General features: G+C 36.0%; 2 protein-coding genes across 5 annotated transcripts in view; both read left to right on the top strand.

Annotated features, from left to right (window-relative positions):
* The window catches only part of LOC137491106 (uncharacterized), a 1257671-nt gene that overhangs the window by 832482 nt on the left and 404539 nt on the right, over window positions 1–20650 (top strand). The window contains exons 1-4 of one of the 4 annotated variants that reach the window (XM_073948426.1): window positions 2777–2918; window positions 4074–4223; window positions 16957–17067; window positions 17233–19475. In XM_073948426.1, the coding sequence (XP_073804527.1) occupies window positions 17397–18194 (798 nt within the window). In that variant the 5' untranslated portion in view covers window positions 2777–2918; window positions 4074–4223; window positions 16957–17067; window positions 17233–17396 and the 3' untranslated portion in view covers window positions 18195–19475. Of the gene's footprint in view, window positions 1–2776; window positions 2919–3443; window positions 3498–4073; window positions 4224–16956; window positions 17068–17232; window positions 19476–20650 lie in introns of those variants that run through there. The other 3 variants (XM_068220199.2, XM_073948425.1, XM_073948424.1) reach the window with 3 other exon arrangements.
* The window catches only part of znf1113 (zinc finger protein 1113), a 57993-nt gene continuing 40786 nt past the window's right edge, over window positions 3444–20650 (top strand). The window contains exon 1 of the mRNA XM_073945488.1: window positions 3444–3497. The gene's annotated coding sequence lies outside the window, so the exon portion shown is untranslated. The remainder of the gene's footprint in view (window positions 3498–20650) is intronic.

Raw genomic sequence — 20650 nt, 5'->3', positions numbered from 1 at the left:
GGCGGTTCATTCCGCTGTGGTGACCCCAGATTAATAAAGGGACTAAGCTGACAAGAAAATGAATAAATAATATCTGAGTCCAAATCTCATCCTTATAATTATAACCTCTTCTTTTCTATTTCTACAACATCATCTATATAGAGTTTCCTTTTTTCCACATGAATTGTCGTCTCTTGTTATCTGTGTTCCACGTTTCCTGCCATTCTTTAGCAATATCTTCAGTAATAATATTTAATTTACCTTTACTTACAGAAGCATTAAAGGGATAGTTCACATAAAAATCACAATTTTGTCATTTACTCATCCTCTACTTGAGCCAAACCTGTTTGAGTTTCGTCTGCTGAATGCAAATGAAGAGAATACGAAGGCAAAAACAGACATGGTTCAGCTGTTCTCATTTTGGACCTGGCTGCTTTTTTCAACATTTTCTTGCACACCAAATGTTCTTGGAACTCGATTACAATTGAACCACTAAAGTCATATGTCACATGTTTTAAAAATGTTTTTGGTTCCTTTTCTGGACATTGAGCATCTCGGCACTCTTGCTGTCTATGACAGATGAAGGAGCTCTCTGACTTCATCTAAAGTGTCTTCATTTGCGTTCTGAAGATGAGCAAAGTTCTCAGGGGATTAAACAACAGGTAGAGGGACAATCATTCTTGAGTGCTTAGTGTACACTGTAAAACACGCCTCCCATCATTGCTGATATACAGCCTACAGCCACATTACACTGCTTCTTTTTAAAATGTATTTATTCATTTTAATTGCAATAACAACTGGCCATTACAACAAATAGAAATACAAAAACTGATAGAAGGCTACATCGCACTGCTACTCAGGTGATATTACTCATGTATTCATTTATTTTTATTATTTTTATCAATCAGGAGTCAGAGCGAATGATCTTCAAGCTGCTACCCATTACTGGGAAACATGCATACACACTCATTCACACTGCATGCATACCGCATGTCTATGGACTTTGGGGAAACCAGAGCATCCGGAGGAAACTCACACGAACACGGGAAGAACATGCAAACTCCACACAGAAATGCCAACTGACCCAGCTGAGGCTTGAATCAGCGACCTTCTTGCTGTGAGGCGATTGAGCTACCCACTGCACTACTGCACTCACATGTGTAATTATTTGAGGTAAACTGGTATTAGTGAAGAACTATGCTTACAAATGGTTGTTATTTGTAAAACAGGTCAAATGGCATCATTCAGATGTAGCGATCTGGAGAATCAAGCATGTATTGATATAGACACTATGCTTATTTGTCTTAAGAGATGTAAGGCAGGTCCTGTTCATGTAATATGTTCATGTAATAGTCTATCAAGTTGGTATTGGCATGAACAGCTATACATGTTAACGGGTTTCTTATATGTAAAACGGTCCTATTCAGTTAATGATCAGGCAACTATTACTAAAGATGATTGCACACAATGATGAGCCATTTATTTAAATGATTATGTGACACAGATATTTAAATTTCATTGTTACAAACAAGTTAAAGGAGTAAGTGCAGTTGTTGTTTTATGTCATGTTCACTACTGTAATAAACACCATGGGGAAAAAAGAAGTCTGAGAAATGCTGTAGTTGGTGTAGGTGGAGCAGGTTAATCACATTAACAGTTCTGCATTTTGTAGATATAAAAGTGAACTCTTGTCATTGAATTATTCTGTATAAACTGCCTAGACAATAATTTAACTTGAGATGTAATTATTTTCTGATTATAAATATTTAGATGCATCACAGTAACTGATAGCTTTACTGTGTTAAAAGGAAAAGGTTTTGTCACAGGGTATCTTATATATGCTTTTGTGAATGTCTATGCATATTTGTTTGCACAAACACAAGTAATAAATAGAGGGGAAAACATCTTTAATACATACCAGGTGAATAAGAGGCAAAAAAAGAAAAAGAATTGGCACAGAAACAAGTTACATTTTAATAGTTAAAATCTATAGACATTTTTGTAAAGAAATAATTGATCTGTTAAGAGTGTGTTGACTATTACAAAAGTCAGTAATGAGCTGCATGTGCTTTAAGAGAAATAAAGGACTCTAAACTCACATAAAGAACAAGTTCAGTGATAAATACATAACTAAAACATTGCTAATAATTAGCTCATGTCAATATATTGACTGAACTTAACATGAATAAAACTTCACTGTGAAGTTTAGAAATTGTTTCTTTCAACGAATGATAATATATCACAGTTTAATAGTATAAATCTTCTATAACTATTATATAAGTGAATGTAGTTGTGTGTATTGAGAAATCGGTAGGAATTGAGTCTTCAATGCTCATTTGCATCTTTAAACAAATACTTCAGCCAAGAAACTCTGAGAAGCTTCTGCAAAAACACACACAACTCTTGCATTACCTTTTAACCAGGCTTGGGAAAAAATTAATTGAAATGTGTTACATATCATAAGTGTATCAACATTAACTACAAAATGCAGCAGCCAAAATAAAAAAAAAGCTTTCATCAATAGTACTATAAAACAATAGCAGCTAAACAAATAAAGATGGCTAAAGTCAACTTATTTTCCCAATACATCATTATTTCTCTGTAAAACTGGTTTGTAAAGCTGCTGAACTTCCCATCCCCCACTGTATGTGTCCTGAGTCTTCACTGCTCCCCATTGCTCATTTGCATCTTTATACCAGCATTAATGGGGGCCAATTGAGTCTTATCCAATCACATTCCAGATCCAGTATCTCAGCAGGGTTGCATCTATATATTCTGGGTTCCTAAAAGAATCTTCATTGGCTTATTTTGCTATAAGAAAACAACTTTGGAGGACAAACTATGATTGTAGATTCCTATATTGGGATTATTACTAACAACAACATACAAAGAAAAACCTTGCCTTTTCTCATCCCACTTCTTCATTGAAGACTGAAAAGGTGAGTTGCACATTCTGAATTTACACTGAAATAATATCTAAATGCTCACATTATAAATTGTAAAATCTAAACATGCGTGGATGCACTGTTCAACGTTGTATTAAGTTCTTCAGTCATTTTAAAAAGCTTCTTTACAACTGTTTAGTTTTTTTGTTTGTTTATTTGGTTATAAATAAGGTTCAACCTATTACATAGGTTGGAACCTGGGAGGTAATTTTGGAGAATTTGATGTTTCCCCATTCAAACATACAAAGAGGTGGTAACATCAGTAAATAAAAGTAAATGGGTTAAAGCTATGGATGAAGAAATGCAATCGTTTAAAGAAAATGCAACCACTTAGCAACCTACCTGAAGGCAAAGATCTAGTGGGGGTAAATGGGTTTATTCAATGAACATAAATGATGGTCTTACAAGTACAAAACAGAAAGCAGATAAAGTATAAAGTGGAAAACGAGGGAGAAATGTATCAATAAGTCATGATAAAGAATAAATGGGGGGAAAAAAAGACTTTTATTATGGCATGGTGGTGTGACGTCATAAGGCTGCGCCGCTCCCACACTGTGATTCAACTGGAGAAAGGTTTGTTTTTAAAGCTTTTACACAGATGTAAACCAACTGATTAAAAGTTCAGTGTGTTCGTTTAATACTAGATGTACCTACTGTTGACAAGATTATTTTAACCCTTTATACAAAGAAGTATTATTTTACTCACAATAAGGTCTATTGTTTAAATAAAATTGGATAAACTTTATTTGTTCCCAAGAGGAAATTCTTGTCTTGTGCAAATAAGTTCTACAGCGTTGCTGTAAGCAGACAATAAAATAAATAAAACAAAGAAAATAATTAACATTTGTTAAAGTTTTAATACAGCAACAGTAAAGTGTGTAATAAGTGTTTTAATGAAGGTTTTATTTATTAAATAGCATAATGTCATTCTATTCGAAGTATACATCACTATATATGAGAAATGGAGTACTAGCCTTAATCGGCTCATTTGTGTCTATTGTTTCTTGCTCAGACTTACCTGATTTCTGTTTGTTAATGACTCTCATATAAAGAAACAAGCAAGTGTTGAAGAGAAGTTATTTTGTTTCTGTTTATTGTTTTATTTATTTTAAACTGGACATTTTTTATTGTGTTGTTCATTTTAAACAGGATAAAGTGTCCAAACACAGAGAAAAACTCCTGCTGAAGCGACTGATCTCCACACTGTTATAAAGATGGCGTTTATTAAAGAGGAGAGTGAAGATGTGAAGATTGAAGAAACATTCACAGTCAAACAGGAAGATCTGCAGGAACAAACAGGTTAATTTTCATTCTCAAACACCAACTCAGTCATTTGATCCTCATTCAGATATATTTTAATAATAAGGATACTAAATGAAATCCATCTTGCAGTCCTGAGTGTGCTGCCTAGTTCTCCTAAATTCACATAAGCACTCATTGAAAAACAGGAATGAGTTTCATTTGTAACTTGTTCTCGTGTCTTTTGTCATTATTTTATGTATTATTAGTCTCCCATTTTCTCTACCTTCTTAAGGTTATTGCTTTTCTTGTCCTTAAAAAGTCTTAAATTTACTGAAAGATTGTGTTGTAGGTCTTAAATCTTTTTAAAACAAGTCTTTTGTTTTTCTTTTTTCATGTTTTGCTACCTAATCTGGCCGAAACCCATACAATCACCAACAATCCATCTCAATAAAACCTTTAACCTTTCATTCAAAAAGGTCATTTTAACTCTATTTCTCATAATGCTTTAATTATTTTCGTGCTTCATTTGTTTAAACGTGCTCTATGTTTTTTTTGCTGAGGACATCGACCTGGACAGATTGTTGTGCATAGATTTAGTTTATTATAGTTTAGTATAGTTATTATAGTTAGTAAAACATTTGTGAATTTGTTTTTTATTTTAAAGAAAGTTTATTTTGGAAAAAAAAAGTGTGGATCCAAGTAGAGCTCTCTTGTTTTTACACAATATTTAAGATCTTTTGCTAAGAAATATGTAAAATATTTTATTGTTATTATTATTATTGATTTATTATTGTATTATTAAATATTTTATATTATATTTTTTAATAGGACAAATAAAAATCTTTTTCATCTGGGGCATTTGAAAAATTCTTTAATCTAAAATTTCATTCATAATGGTCTTAAAAAATGTCTTAAGTCTTAAATTTAACTTGGTGACACCTGTAGAAAACCTGATTTAAAGTATGTCAGAAAATGTGGATGCCCCTAATTTGAAATATGCTGAATGAAATGGACACTAAATTAATTAATTATTATAAAATATTGTATTCTAAACTATATGTTGTTGTTGCGGGACGACGTGAGACAAAACAATAAAATCATAGTGGAACAATAACGTTTAGCATTGCACTGACTACAACTGGCCAACAAACTAGTCTAAAATGACTTTTGTTGCTTAAGAAATGGATTACAGCATGCTGATGATATGCAAACATTTGAGTGTAAAGTTCATCAGAATATTGACCATATTCTTCAAGAACCAGCAGACATTGAAATTGGAATCTTTTTGATTGAGACTTTTTTTTAAAGAATACATTTTTAGATCCTAAAAACAGTGTTGTGCTGCTGAGGTGTAGGACAATAACTGTTTTCAAGGTATAATGCAGTTTGAAAAAAGTCAAGGTTTTAAAACCGCCAATATTTTCTGCTGTACCGTTCATCTGTATATGTAAGTTTTTTTTTTTTTTTTACATTTTGTTTTAAGGACAACAGTATCTCCAGCAGAAAAGATATCCAAAGATGCTGTTTCAAACTGTAAAGAAATCTGTGTTTTTGAAACAAAAGAAGACAGCAGAAGTCAAGGATTCAATTGAATGACATGCCTGACATGTTTATTGTTCCAAATTATTTAAAAAGTTTCTCAAAAGAAAGTGTTTTGTGTTCAAAGAGGAAAAAGTGTCTGTTTACCCAGACATTTAAGAAATATGAGAAATGCTGTTTTGGTCATTCTAAAACACCTCAACCGTTTAAGTATTAATGTTATTATATTATTAATGACCTCCAGAGTGTCTGGAGCGAGTCAAGAGCGTCTGTTCTCCACATCTCATTGCTTCAAACGCCACCACGTGTTCATTGTGTGTCGGCATTATCCTCTGATGTGAAAGTCTTTTATTAAATAAAGAAAAGATTCATGTAGCTTCTTCTACCGCAGTAAATTCTGTTTTTTACTGTTGATATTTCACGATATTTCACGATAGTTAATCAGGAAGTGACAATTTTGTTTTCTTTGATTCATTGGATGGAAACGCTAATTTATTTGAATATTTTTTGTGATATTCCAGTTTTGCAAATAAATTTAATTAGCATTTTTGGATGAAAACATAGCTATTGCCTACATTTCAGTCACTCAAAGAACAAAGTCACGTATGAGAATGGCTTGTCCTTCTTTAATGAATAAATAGCTTAAATTCACAGACCTTCAACAGGAACATGTACTATAACTAGATTAATGGGATTATTACTTGTTCAAAAAACTATTTAGTACTGCTTACATTCTTATTATTCAAATATTTTTATTGATTTTTCAAAAGTCTACGATTTTTCCACAACAAACAAATTAAACAACAAATTGACATGGTACATTGCTACAGACATACTCATACCCCATAAAGAAAAAGGGAAAAAGAGAAAAATAAAAATAGGTAAAACAAATCAGGAAATTAGGGATAAACTCTCACTTAGGATATAATAACCCCTGAGCGTTCAGTGTAGGATAGGAAAGGCTGCCAAACCTCATAAAACTTTTTTTGTAGAGCCTCGGATGGTGTACTTAAGGTGCTCGAGTTAAAGATGTGATAACACTTCTAATATCCAATGATTGTGGGATGGCAGGTTCGTCTTTTTCCACCTGAGAAGAATCAGGTGTCTGGTCAGTAAAGAAGAAAAGGCAATGATTTCGACGTGATTAGCTGACAGGTACATTTCTTCTGCCACTGTACCAAAAATTGAGATCAAAGGATTAGGATCCATATCTTTATTACATTTAGATGAAAATTATCTAAAAATATTGGTCAAAAATGATGTAATCTAGGGCATCCCCAGAACATATGACTTTGATCTGCTGGCTCCAAACCACATCTGGGGCAAGATGAATCTGACCCTGAATACATTTTTGCCAGCTTGCGCCTAGATAGGTGAAGCCTATGAAGCACCTTAAACTGAAGAAGACCATGTCTAATACATACAGAAGATGAGTGTACCAGTTCTTTGGCATATTGCCAGGCTGTATCTGATATTTCTAGTCCCAGTTGGTCTTCCGAGTTTTGCTTTATACGATTTAGGGAAGTGGAGGCAGTTCTTTGGATCACTTCATATAACATGGACATTACACCTTTTTGATATGGGTTCATGTTTACCAATTCATCTATCCAGCATGCTTTTGGTTGGTTCAGTGAAGGAGAGAAGTTTTTTTAACGAAACCAAAGACCTGAAGGTACCTAAAAAATTAGAGTGTGGAATCTCAATGTCTGTTCTTAACTGTTGAAATTAGATAAATATGGCATCTTTTAACAGGTTCTTATCACAGTTAACTCCCTTCCTAGATCATCATTGGAACGCTGAATCTATAAGAGAGGGGGGGAACAATGGATTTAACAAAATTGGAGCAGAAATTTGGCATTGGCAATCCACTCTCTTCTTTTTTCCAAGAGTTCCTTTCTTATGCAAGGAATTTTCTTATCCTAGAGAAATGTAAAAATACAATTACCATATTTTCTGGACTATAGAGCGCACCTGTATATAAGCCACATGCGCGCTATTTAAAAAAAAAAAAAAAAAAAAGTTATACAAACCGCACCGGGCTATAAGCCGCAGATATCTATGTTGAAAAATTTGAAATTTACTGCATATACAGAACGATTTTGTACTGAAACTGTACATGTATGTATGTACCTGAACAGATTCTTTCTGAACATTGCCTTTTAACACGGCAACAACTTTGCTGATAAAAACAGAACATAAAAAAACGGTATTTATTCACCTTTATTTCTCTTGTGTTTGAAACCACAAGTCACTTTAATCATCTTTGCTGAAACCCATGAATTCATCTTCTTCAGTGTCGGAGTTGAACAGCCTCAGAAGTGCTTCATCACATTTGTCTCCATCAGTCTCGATCTCTGTGTTGCTTTCATCCTCTAGTAAATTTAGCTCTGAAAGTGCACCGCTCTCTTCGAGTAGCAGTCCAGCCTTTCGGATCCCAATAGTAATGGTGGATTCTTTGACAGCACTCCACGCTGTTTGGATCCACTGACAGACATCAGAAAAGGGTGCTTTTTGCATGCGACTAGTTTTTGTGAAAGACTTTTTACCACTTGTCACCCAAGTCTCCCACTCAACCCAGAGTGCACCTTTTAAATGCCCAATTCACACTGATGTCAAGTGGCTGCAAATACGTTGTTGTACCTCCAGGAATCACAGCTGTAATGGAGTTTGTTTTCTTGATCGCTGCTTTCACAGAATCTGTGATGTGGGTCCTCATGCTATCCAAAACAAGCAGCGTTTTTTTCTGGTGAAAAAATCGGCTTACCGTAGCACTTCGTTAACCATTCCTTCATTAGGCCTTCCACCATCCAACCTTTGACGTTAACTTTGACCACTATACCTTTCGGGAGTTGTTCTTTGGGGCGTAGTTATGTGCTTAAAAATCACCATTGGTGGAATTTTTTGTCCGGATGCCGTGCATGTCAGAACGCAGGTAAAGTGCGTTCTCTCATGGCCAGTTGTTTTCAACAACACGGATGATGCACCTGTCTTGGTAACAGTCCTGGTCAGAGGCAGATCAAACATCAAAGGTACTTCATCCATATTATTGATGTTGTCTGGTCCGGAAGTTCTCTTGTATCTTTGTTTCAACGAATTTATGGAAGTTTTCAACTTTTTCCTGATAGTCAGGAGGGAGTTGCTAACAGAGTGGTCCGTGCTCTATTGGACAGGTTTTTACGTCTCATAAATCTGAAACACCATGACGGCCCAGCTTTGAAACCTTCAATGTTCATTTTGAAGCCGATTGTTTTGGCTTTCAGTCTGATCTGTACAGTGAACACACCTCGGCCATATGCTCTCTGTGTGTTCACCAAGTCTTGTAGGACATTTTCAAGTTCAGGCAAACTGCTTTTATGTCTTCTGAAAGCTTTTCTTGACTTTTGGCATTGCATGAGCTCTTCCCGCTGCCGCCTCCAACGCCTCACCATAGATTCGTTGACGCTAAGCTTGCGTGCAGCAGCGCAGTTTCCTTCCTGGGTAGCAAGCCCGATGGCCTTCAACTTAACTTGCATCATATGAACTTCTTTGTGTGGTTTCCATGATGAAGGGGCAAGGATTTGAATATAGTTTCCAGTTAGTAATTTGTCATGCGTGTTCTATCTGCTAAAGAAAAAGTAGCGCAGTCTATTTTTCTTTGCATTGATTTTTCGTCTATCTTATTTTTTATTCTACCAGTAATTCTGATCAGAGCGTCCCTAGCGGTGGAAGAAAAATCCACAGAATTGCAGCTTCTTTATATAAGCCTCATGGTCAAAACCTAGGGAAAAAGTATCATCTTATAGTCCGGAAAATATGGTAATCAACTTCTTGAAAAATGACTTGACAAAAAAACAAAAAAACAGGCACAGTCTAAAAATAGAAACAGAAATTTTGGTAGTATTGCCACTTTAATGGAATTGATCTTCCCATCCAAAGATAAAGTAAGGATTGACCACCATGCCATGTCTCGTTTGGCTTTGTCTAATGTTGTTTTAAAATTATTATTGAACAAATCCTTATATTTGCGTGTCACACTCACACCCAGATATACAAATTTATCAGGACTTGCTGAAAATGGAAAGGATTGGAAGGACATTTGCTGTGCTCTATCATTGATAGGGAAAAGGAGACACTTGGCTAGATTGACTATGTATCCAGAAACATTTGCCAGTTCTGAAATTATTGTAAGAGCTTTTGAAATACATGTATCTGGATTTGACATAAAAAGAAGATCATCAGCATATAGCAGGAACTTATGTTCTTGTCCCTCTCTGAAAACTCTTTGCAAGCTATCTGAGTTCTTTACGATTGCAAGAGGTTAAAGGGCAATGTCAAAAAGCAGAGGGGACAGAGGGTAGCCCTGTCTCGTTCCCCTAGAGCAGGCATGTCCAAACTCAGTCATGGAGGTCCGGTGTCCTGCAAAGTTTAGTTCCGACGGCAATCAGACACATCTTGGCTTGACAAACAAGCTCTTACTAGGTTTTCTAGAAACACCCCGGGATCTTATAATCACAGCAGATTAAGTTGATCGGACGATAAGATTCACATTTAAATAAATCATTTTAACTTTTAAGAAGTACTGTTATAGCAGCCGATGTCATAAAGAGGATGAGTGATTCCGAGACAAGAGCTTCAGCAAATACCTTGCACAACAGGGGTGTAAGCGTGACAGTAAACTTCTTATAAAACTCAGCTGGGAAGCCACCAGGGCCAGATTGAGTTTTCAATTTTCTTGTGTTCATTTTTTGGATTGCATTTTCAATTTCAGAAGGTGTTATTTTCCTTCTGATGCCAACTGATCTGAATCACAGATGGTAATTCCAAAAAATTAAAGTAAAAACCCTCATTACTTTCAATTTTGTTTACCTCAGAGCTGCAACTATAAAACCAACTGCTGAGGATCATTTCAGTTGGTAACACAATAACCTGCCAGCTCGTTCATAACGCCTTTTCACTTGTCAAGGAGTCATATTCCACTTGCAGAAGAAGTGTTTTTTTTATGGAGCTATTCAGAAGGTGATGTTGAGTGTAGCTGATCCATTGTATTTTATTCATAATCTCTGTAAGCCGTTTTGGCATACTTTTATTTGCACTACGTTGATCTGAAATAATCTGTCCTCTTATATGCTTTCAGAGTATCCCATAGGATGCTTTAACTTATCTCTGGGGATTTGTTTGTCTCAAAGTAGAAATCTATTTGAGCATCAATAAATTTTACAAAATCGTCATCTGCCAATAGTCTTGAGTTAAACCGTTATGTACATTGGGGGATTACATTGCCTGGAAAACATAGTTTTAGTGAGACTGGACAATGGTCCAAAATAACAATACCACCATACTCTACTTCTGACATTAAAGGGTCACAAAACACCAAAACACATTTTTTGAGTTGTTGACTGTCGTATATGTGTCCCACACTGCTAAAAACACTATTAGGACACACATATTTCACTAAAAAGTGAAAATTGGTTGTTTTTGCGTTATTTTGAGCAAATTCGTACTTCCGGTTTAAAATGAATTTTTGAAGCTGCCTCACGGCCATGAGATCTTAGCGTGTATTCCAGCATGTAGACTGAACATCTACCTGGGAGTACCTTATGACGTCTCTGAGTGTGTTGCATTCATTCATGAGTAAGACTTGGTTGAAACCAATCAACGCGCTCTATTGTGTATGCGGTGCAACCTCATTAATGTGCATTATATCTTTGAAGACTGTTTGTACCTGTACACACAGCAAATTCATTGGTGTTAAATTTCAAGTGTTGTGGTAATTCAGAGTAAAGTGTTAAAATTCTAGAGTTAGATAAAGGTAAAATAACCCTCTCTGCGTTAGAAGCTGATTTGCCTCCTTGTCACACAGAGTAACGTATCTACCTTTGTAGAAAACCCTTATATTTGAGAAACTAATCAGAGTGTCTGAAATCTCGCCACACCCTCATTCACCTGGCCCTTAAATTAGTCAATTAGTTTAGTCCACTAGACAGAGTGAAGGACCACAAATAAGTGAATTCAGACATCTGCTGTTGAACACCTGCTGTTAACAAGCACAATCACTGAAGGAATAAGAAATAGAAGGAAGAAATAAAACTACAGACACAGCCTCACACCAAACCAACTGAATTAAAACAGAGGATTAAACAACTCCATTAAATAATAGCATAAGCAGCTTCACTGATTACAGTTTGACTTCATTTCTGTAAGAATATTTTTTTTATTAAAAATATTTCATTTGACCTCACCATCATAGAGATCAGAGGCTGCTTATTTGAGCTCTTGAAGCTTTACTCTCATATCCTAATGTTTCTCCGACTGTTATAGCTGTATTTCTAAAACTCCTTAACTATAGCAAGAAAGGTCAAGAGAAACTATACAGTTTGTGCTTAATTGTTATAGATTTAATTTCAAGTGTTTAATAAGTTGATTCATAAAATATGCAAATATAGTTGCATTAAAACTGCATGGGACAATACTACTGGCAGTCTGCTGCTCTTCATAGAAGATTCAACAAACAATTGGAACCAATTAATAATTAGAGTGTCATGCACTAAAAATTCAAGCTCCGGCTTGCGCTTCATGACACACAGGCTTCAAGAATCAGGATATGAACCTCAACTGTGGTTGCTAAAAAAAAAAAGCTTCATAGTTCATGCCGCAATGCATGCTGGGTGCCAGCATAGTACAAAGCTCCCAGCATGCATTGCAGCATGAATAAATTATGCAGCTTTATGTTTTTACAATCTCTTTCTTTTCCTTTATTTTGTGTTGTTTTTGGGAGGTGATATTTCAGTAGTTTTTTTTTTTACTTGATTTTTATTTTTTTGTTTGTCACCATCATTGAGATTCAAAGACTAATTATTGATGTCTGTGTGTTTTTGAGTTCTGCCATAGATCAAACATTCTCATTGTAAATAGTGTTTTTATTTTATATTATTGGAGCTTTAGTGGTTTCATTTATGTATATTATTTATTTCTCACACATAATTAATATGATACTGAATTAAAAATCAAGCAGGAAAGGATGGCTATGTTATCATAAATAATCTCTTCAGACCAACACTTTAATTTTTTTCAGCTTTCCATGCTATATGTATAATTAGCGTAATTAACACTAACTATAGCCAAAAAAAAGACATTTATAGTAAGAAGTTGAAGAGCCTGACTAAAGCAGACTCTGTCCTCCATCATGGTGACTTCAAATGAACAACGGAAATTTCATTAAGAGCTTTTGTTCACATGACAGAAATAAAATAGGTGCAGCCTATCACCTCAGTAATAGGTGAAGCTCCATGATAAGTTGTTTAATTTGATGAGTTTTTTTTAAAGATGTTGAAAAATAAAAAAAATTGTGTAATTTGTTTTATTTTTATTGATTATTATTTTATTTAGAGTTTTTTTTTTCTCTCAGTTGATTTCATCTTTGGTTTTGGCTTGTGTTTTTCTGTCCTTCAGTGATTCTGCTGTTAACAGTTGTTCATCAATAATTCTCAATCCTCCTTTAATTAGACACTTAATTGTCTCATTAACTTCATCACTGTCTGAGTGTTCAGCCCTCTGTAGTGAGGACACTAGTGAGGATTTTGCTCTGGAATTTAAGGCTTACGTGTGTTCGAATGAAAAATACAGACTATGGGATTTGTTTTTAACAGAGATATTCTGGAAACTGAATTTACAAATGTAAAATGTTGAAAACAGCAGATTACTGGCAACCACTGCTGCCAGTATTTTGACATACATTTAACAGATATTTTACACAATAAGAGTTTGCTAATTAACACTCTGGGTGTTAAAAATTTTAACACTTTCAAAAGTGTTATTTTAACACTTACAGTGGTTCCCATATAAACACTGAGGGAGTGTTAATTTTAACTCTAAGGTAGTTAAATCTACTAAATCTAAAATTTGCAGTGTGAGATCGATAAAAATACAGACTGTTGAATGTGTTTTTAACAGAAATATTCTGTAAACTGAATTTATGAATGTTAAAAACAGCAGATTACTGGCAACCACAGCTGCTGGTATTTTTCCGTAAAATCTAAAAATGAAAAAAAAAGAAAAAGAAAAACAGCTGAACAGTTTTTGTGTTACCATTGTGGAGGATAATAGCGTCTCTGTTCAAGTCCAAGATGAACTGAGAGTATTTGATGTTATGCTGTATCTTCTTTTCTATAAAGGTAACTGTGTAGTTACTAATGCAGTCAAAATCTGTTTGCTAATTGCAATCACACATGAAAACATTATTGCATCTAAAGACTTTACATTTTATTCTACTAAGCTATGATTTTGTAAACTGAACATTGTATTAGTTCATGAAATATGGTTATTTTTTGTAAATTTATAGTTTATAAAACTTCCATGTTTTTCACAGAAAGATTCTGGCAACCACAGCTGCTGGTATTTTTTCGGAAATTTAACAGATATTTTACACAATAAGAGTTTGCTAATTAACACTCTCTTGGTGTTGACAATGTTAACACTTTCAAAAGTGTTATTTTTAACACTTATAGTGGTTCCCATATAAACTCTGAGGGAGTGTTAATTTTAACTCTAAGGTAGTTAAATTTACTATCTAAAATTCTATCTAAAACGTTGTGTTGCCAAGTGGGAGAACAAGAAATATTTGGTCGTCAGTGTTGCGTTTTATAATTTGCTGCAGTGAAGGTTTTGTTTTTATTTTCCCTCTATGATAGCGTAGCTGGACTCACGTGTGGATTATGCTGCACGCGACGCGTGACAGAAATGTGTGTCTAAGAAACATTTTTTACCCGATAGCTTTTCTCATCTGAAAATGGTGAAATCCAGATTTGCTGCTCGTCTCCTTTAATAAAAGACAGAGCTCCAGTATGTGTTGATTGTCCTGTCTCTACAGATTTGTTAAGTGAGCGACCAGTGGTTTTTGTTTGTTTATTCAGAGGCAAAGTTAGTTCGTCAGCAGTACTCTTTCAGTGTTTAGAGACAGACCTTAGTCAAATGGTTTCTAAGTTAATAAAGTTTACCGTACGATAATATATATACAATATTATGTACTGAAAAATCCACTGTAAATGCTGCTCTCTGAGTGTAAACATGTTAGCACCTCAATCAAACTTACACCCGCATTTTGTGACAGGAATAACATACATGGCTTTCTGACGCTACCTACCAAGTGCATCTAAGTTACAGAGAAATGTGAAGGATTTTTTTTTTGCAACAAACATTGCATGAAAGATACACGCTTCCAGCAATTCCTCGAATCAAATATCACTGACTTTCTCCTCTGCATCTGTGTGTTTGTTTTGCCTCTGTGAAAATCAGCACGTGCCCAAAACGGACACTCCCTTTTTTATGCTAATTTTTACTGACCTTACCCTCCTCTGACTCTCCCCCTACACGCACAGGCTATCCTGATTAGCTATGAGTTTTGATTGATTTATTTAAGTGTATTTATGTGAGAGTGAAGTCTGACAACAATAAATATTCTCATCAGGAATAAAACCACCTGTTTTTATACCTTTGCTGACTCTGCCGAGCTGTAGCTATAAAGTTAGGTCTGCTACTGTTATTTTATACTGGGAAGGCTACATCATTTATTTTATTATAACAATTTGCTAATAGTTCCTATGCAATGTTTTTATGGGTTGCTGAGAATACATTTCAGGTGTTCAATACATTGCATGTCAGTTTCGAAAATAAAAGTAGATGCTGGAAAAAGTGCCTAAAAGTCTTTGATTTTCATTAGGCTGTGTCTGTATGAACCCTGTATGAAATCAGTGTAAAATTTTCAATCTTGAGGTGATGGTAAATTTAGTGATGTTCAATTGTCAGCTCCCTTTGTCGTCAGGTTGTGTGATGTATGTTGCTGAACTGTATTCAAATGTTATAAATATTAAAAAAAACACATTTCGAAATATAACTGCAGTATGTCAATTTAGTTTATTTGTGTGTGCTGTGCTCATAGACTTTAGAAAGCGCTCATTTGTTTGATTTCTCTTCGAGAAGCTAAGCAAGTCTCAAAAATGTAAGGTCCTTGTACCCTCTCTGAGTCACTGGGGCCCTAGCTGCAATAAAGCGGCTTTGGGAGGGCCCAGCTTGCAAAAGGTTGAGAACCCCTGCTTTATGCAGATGCTGACAGGCATGTCTCATGTCTGCAAGGCAAAAATTCAGCTGTTTGTTCAGCTGTTACCCAATAACTTTTTTCAGTCAGGCACAGAATATACAAGTATTCCCTGTCTGCTTTACACATTTTAGAAAAACGTTTTGTTGTAATTGTGAATATATAGGAATAAAAATAGGCCATTTACAGCTTTCAAATCTGTGTCTGATCAATATGACCAAAATGACTTTTATGATCAATTATGTAAGAAACTCTGAAAACTGGACTGACAGTTTAAATTTACTTTAACTTCTATGTTAAGTGGCTTTGACACAATTTACATTGTAAAAGCACTAGATAAATAAGGATGACTTAAAGGGCACCTATGGTAAAAAATCTACTTTTCAAGCTGTTTGGACAGATCTGTGTGTTGGTATAGTGTATAGACCGTCATACTGAGGTGATATGAACACACCCAGTCCTTTTTTTCAATTTAACTACAAAAAAAGGGTCGGCCAATTGGAGCTGTTTTCAAATCGATCGCACCATTACGTAGGTGTGCGATCCCCCCGCCCACCGAATTGATTGACAGCTGCGCGCATTAACATGTTCCGGTAGTCACGTGTATATGTCAACAAGACCAGGCAGACATACGCAAAGCAACCAGGAATAAAAGGTCTGTTCTGTTCGCTAGGATCAGCAATCATCATCAAATGTGATTAAGAGTAAGTTTCACATGTTTAAAGTGTTTTAAAACAGAGTATGTGTGTAATTAATTACAGCGTTTTACTTCAGCTTTACTTCATCAGCACAGCCGCGTGTCAGAACAATTATAAAAGAAGACGCTTCAATCCCGGTTTGTGGAAGTTAAATCAGGTTTATTTTGTACATTAGCATAACAGATATCCACACAGTACTTGAGGTTAGCCTTAACTAAGCTAAGCGCGCTCTGTGTGTCTGCCTGCCTGCCTGCGTGTGTATCTGTGTGTGTGTGTGTGTGTGTGTTTGCGTGTGTGTGTGTGTGTGTGTGTGTGTGTGTGTGTGTGTGTGTGTGTGCTCGCGTAAACTTTGTAACGATATTGTGTGTGTGACTCATCAATGCAACTTCACAATACTGATTAGTAAAGGTTAGTTCTTACTGTAGTATCTCACAAACGCTACGTGAGACCTTCTTCCTTTAAGTCTGTCTGTTGTCTGACGCAGCTGAGGGAGGAGGCATGTAGAAACAGTGGGCGGGCAGAACTCGGCTTAAAGGCGCAGTCCGACAAAACCACCCCCTGCTGGAAATCAGTATAAAACAGCATCTTGTAAAAGGTATAATGAAAAATCTGATGGGTATTTTGATCTGAAACTTTATATACACATTCTAGAGACGCAAAAGACTTATATTAAATCTGAAAAAAGGGGTAACCTAGGTGCCCTTTAAGACTTAATGAAAAGACTTAATGAAAACTAATGTTTTATTTTTTTTTATTTCAGACCTAATTGAAGAAAACGAGGGGAGTAAACAGGAGAAACATCATGTCAAAATTGAGGAAAAAACTTTTTTACAGACAGGTATTTTAAAAAGGAGAGACAAGAATTGTTTCACCTGCACTCAGTGTGGAAAAAGTTTTGGAAGAAAATACATTCTTAAGATTCACATGAGGATCCACACTGGAGAGAAACCATTCACATGCACCCAGTGTGGGAAGAGTTTCAGCTTATCGTGGTCCCGTAATCTACACATGAGGATCCACACTGGAGAGAAACTATTCACATGCACTCAGTGTGGGAAGAGTTTCACCTGCTCATCATCCCTTAATCAACACATGAGGATCCACACTGGAGAGAAACCATTCACATGCACCCACTGTGGGAAGAGTTTCAGCTTATCGTGGTCCCGTAATCTACACATGAGGATCCACACTGGAGAGAAACCATTCACATGCACTCAGTGTGGGAAGAGTTTCAGCAGCTCATCACACTTTAATTACCACATGAGGGTCCACACTGGAGAGAAACTATTCACATGCACTCAGTGTGGGAAGAGTTTGAGCTGCTCATCATCCCTTAATCAACACATGAGGATCCACACTGGAGAGAAACCATTCACATGCCTTCAGTGTGGGAAGAGTTTCAGCAAATCATCAAACTTTATTCTACACATGATGATCCACACTGGAGAGAAACCATTCAAATGCACTCAGTGTGGAAAGAGTTTCAGCCAATCATCACACCTTAAACACCACACGAGAATCCACTCTGGAGAGAAACCATTCACATGCACTCAGTGTTGGAAGAGTTTCAGCCGCTCATCATACCTTAATCAACACATGAGGATCCACACTGGAGAGAAACCATTCACATGCACTCAGTGTGGGAAGAGTTTCAGCCGCTCATCATACCTTAATCAACACATGAGGATCCACACTGGAAAGAAACCATTCACATGCACTTAAGCCGCGGTCACACTAGACTTTTCTACCCATACACTTCCTTGCGTGTATTCCAGCATGTAGACTGTCTGTCTGTACCTGGGAGTATTTCATGACGTCTCTGAGTGTACTGCATTCATTCATGAGAAAGACTTTGTTCAAACCAATCAGTGCGCTCTATTGTGTATTCGGGGCAACTTTATTAATATGTATGATAGCTTTAAAGACTGTTTTACCTCAAACAGTGTTCAGACGGCAGAGAGACGACTAGTTGGGTTGCCAAAACAAGTGGGAGAAGAGGAATTGTTTAAAGTCAGTTCGTTAATATCACTACAATATTATGGACTGAAGGATCTGCTGTAAATGCTGCTCTCTGAGTGTAAACATGTAAACGCGTTTTTTGACAGGATAGTCTACACACGCACATGGCTTTCTGACTTACTAAGTGCATCTCAGTTACCGAGCAATGCAGTTTTTTTTTCTCTTATACAATGTGCGGTATCAAACATTCCACTGTCATTAAACAGTCAGTTACTGATGTCCATGTAAACAGTCTCTGTCTTTCTCCCCTGCGTCTGTGTGTTTGTTGTGCCTCTGAAAATTTTGTAGAAATGTGTTGCGCTCCTTGCGTTTACTGTAAACACAATGATGGCAACTGAGAGAAGAACAGTTTCATAAACATCTGGCAAACAGCATCTCTGCTGCTTAAAATCTTTTTGCAAGTGATTGTACAGGTGCGGATACATCTGTACTCTACTCTTCAGTGTATTCATGTAGCTAGTGTTGTTTTCGATGATGTTCTTTGTCTGACTCCCTGAATGAGAAACAAATCATCTATTTATTAGTAAAGTTTCTTTAATTTTAGATTCAAAATTATTTCTAGTTTACTACATTTACTGTTTTGAGTAGAATACAAACTTGATGAATATTTGATGATTTTGGCAGAGCGACAAGTATTTAGTTTTACAATATTAATACACTGTGATAATCCCAAGACTCCAGATTGGAATATGTGGTAAATCCTGATTGGATGCCTGCATTACTCATCAATGGGTATATAAAAGTTGTTGTGCTAGCTACCCCTGGACGCTGTGGCTACTCGGGAGTGCTCATGTCAAGACCTGCCATCTCATTGACTCTTTAACTTTATGGTTTTGTTTTGCATTACTTATATCATGTAGTTAAAGTGTTGTTGTGATTATATCCTAAGTTCTTTATCTTCATTATTATGCCTAGACATTTGTTAGTTGCTTTGATTGATTGTTCTGAGTTACATTTTATAATAAATCATTTGCATTCAGGCTATTTTGTTGTCTCATCTCACTTTTATGGTGCAACTCAAACAAGCGGGTCATAACATTTTGCAAAATGTGTCCGGTTGTTACTGAGATCTTGTCCTTTCAGTCATAACCATAGATGTGAGTAGGAACCTAGATTGAGTGGTAAATTTAGAACATTGCCTTTCATCTCAGCTACTTCACCACAACAGACAACCACATCAAATGCATTACTGCTGCCGCTGCACTGATCACTCTTTTAATCTCACATTCCATTTTTCATGAAAAAAAAAAAAAAACGCAGATACTCCATTTGGGGTAAAGACTCTCCAAACTGGAGATGGCCACCTTTTTACCAGTCAAGCACCATGGTTTCTGACTCAGAGGTGCTGTTTATTTCCCTGCCATGTCACACTCAGCAGCAAACCGTCCCACTGCATGCTGAAGGTCCATGTCCTATGAAGCCAAAAAAACAACGTTATCTGCCAATGGCAGAGACAGTCCTAGCCTGCACCTAAAATTCTGGCAGTAAAATTATTATATTTTTTTGAGGTCAGCCTCAAAAATAACACATTTACTAAACAAAATGAATAAATAGATGGATGGATAGACAATGTAAGTAAGTAAGGGAAGTAGGATGGCTTGTTCAACCATATAAGGAGAAGCACTTTGGCAATGAGACCAGCAGCGTGTAAGTACATTTAGACTTGTTTTCAGTTGTTTGTGTGTAGTGCTAGAAAGATTACTCAAAGTTTCCTTGGTTACTGTAAGAGCTTGTGTGTGGATCACGGTCAGTTTTGCACCCCTCGCCTCAGTTTTTGTTGTTGTATTGTGGGAACTCTTGAGGCATGTCAAGCTGAATTCTATCAGCAAGCGCTCAGGGGTGTATATAAGCAGCTAGTCTCACTGCGTGTGAAGACCGACGAGTGTAAAGACCATTGACTCTACCTGTGCGACTCCACCGAGCAAAGACACTGACAAAGCACCTGAGTACTTTATTTATTTATTTTACTTAATCTTTGCACTTATTATTGTTTTCATTGCACTTTTATTATGTGTTAACTAATTCCTGTTGTTACTAACACTCGCAAAACACGGGAGGTACGCTGCAGGCATAATTATCACAACCTTCGTTCAATACATGCATCTGCTATTTCACAACTCTCTCTCTGTGGGCCTCTGAAATTGTCAATCTGCTGTTCA

The sequence above is a fragment of the Danio rerio genome, chromosome 4 (genome assembly GCF_049306965.1).
Source record: "Danio rerio strain Tuebingen ecotype United States chromosome 4, GRCz12tu, whole genome shotgun sequence".
Classification (NCBI taxonomy): Eukaryota; Metazoa; Chordata; class Actinopteri; order Cypriniformes; family Danionidae; genus Danio; species Danio rerio.
The sequence above is the reverse complement of the archived record's forward strand: the minus strand, read 5'-3'. Positions and strand labels throughout refer to the sequence as shown.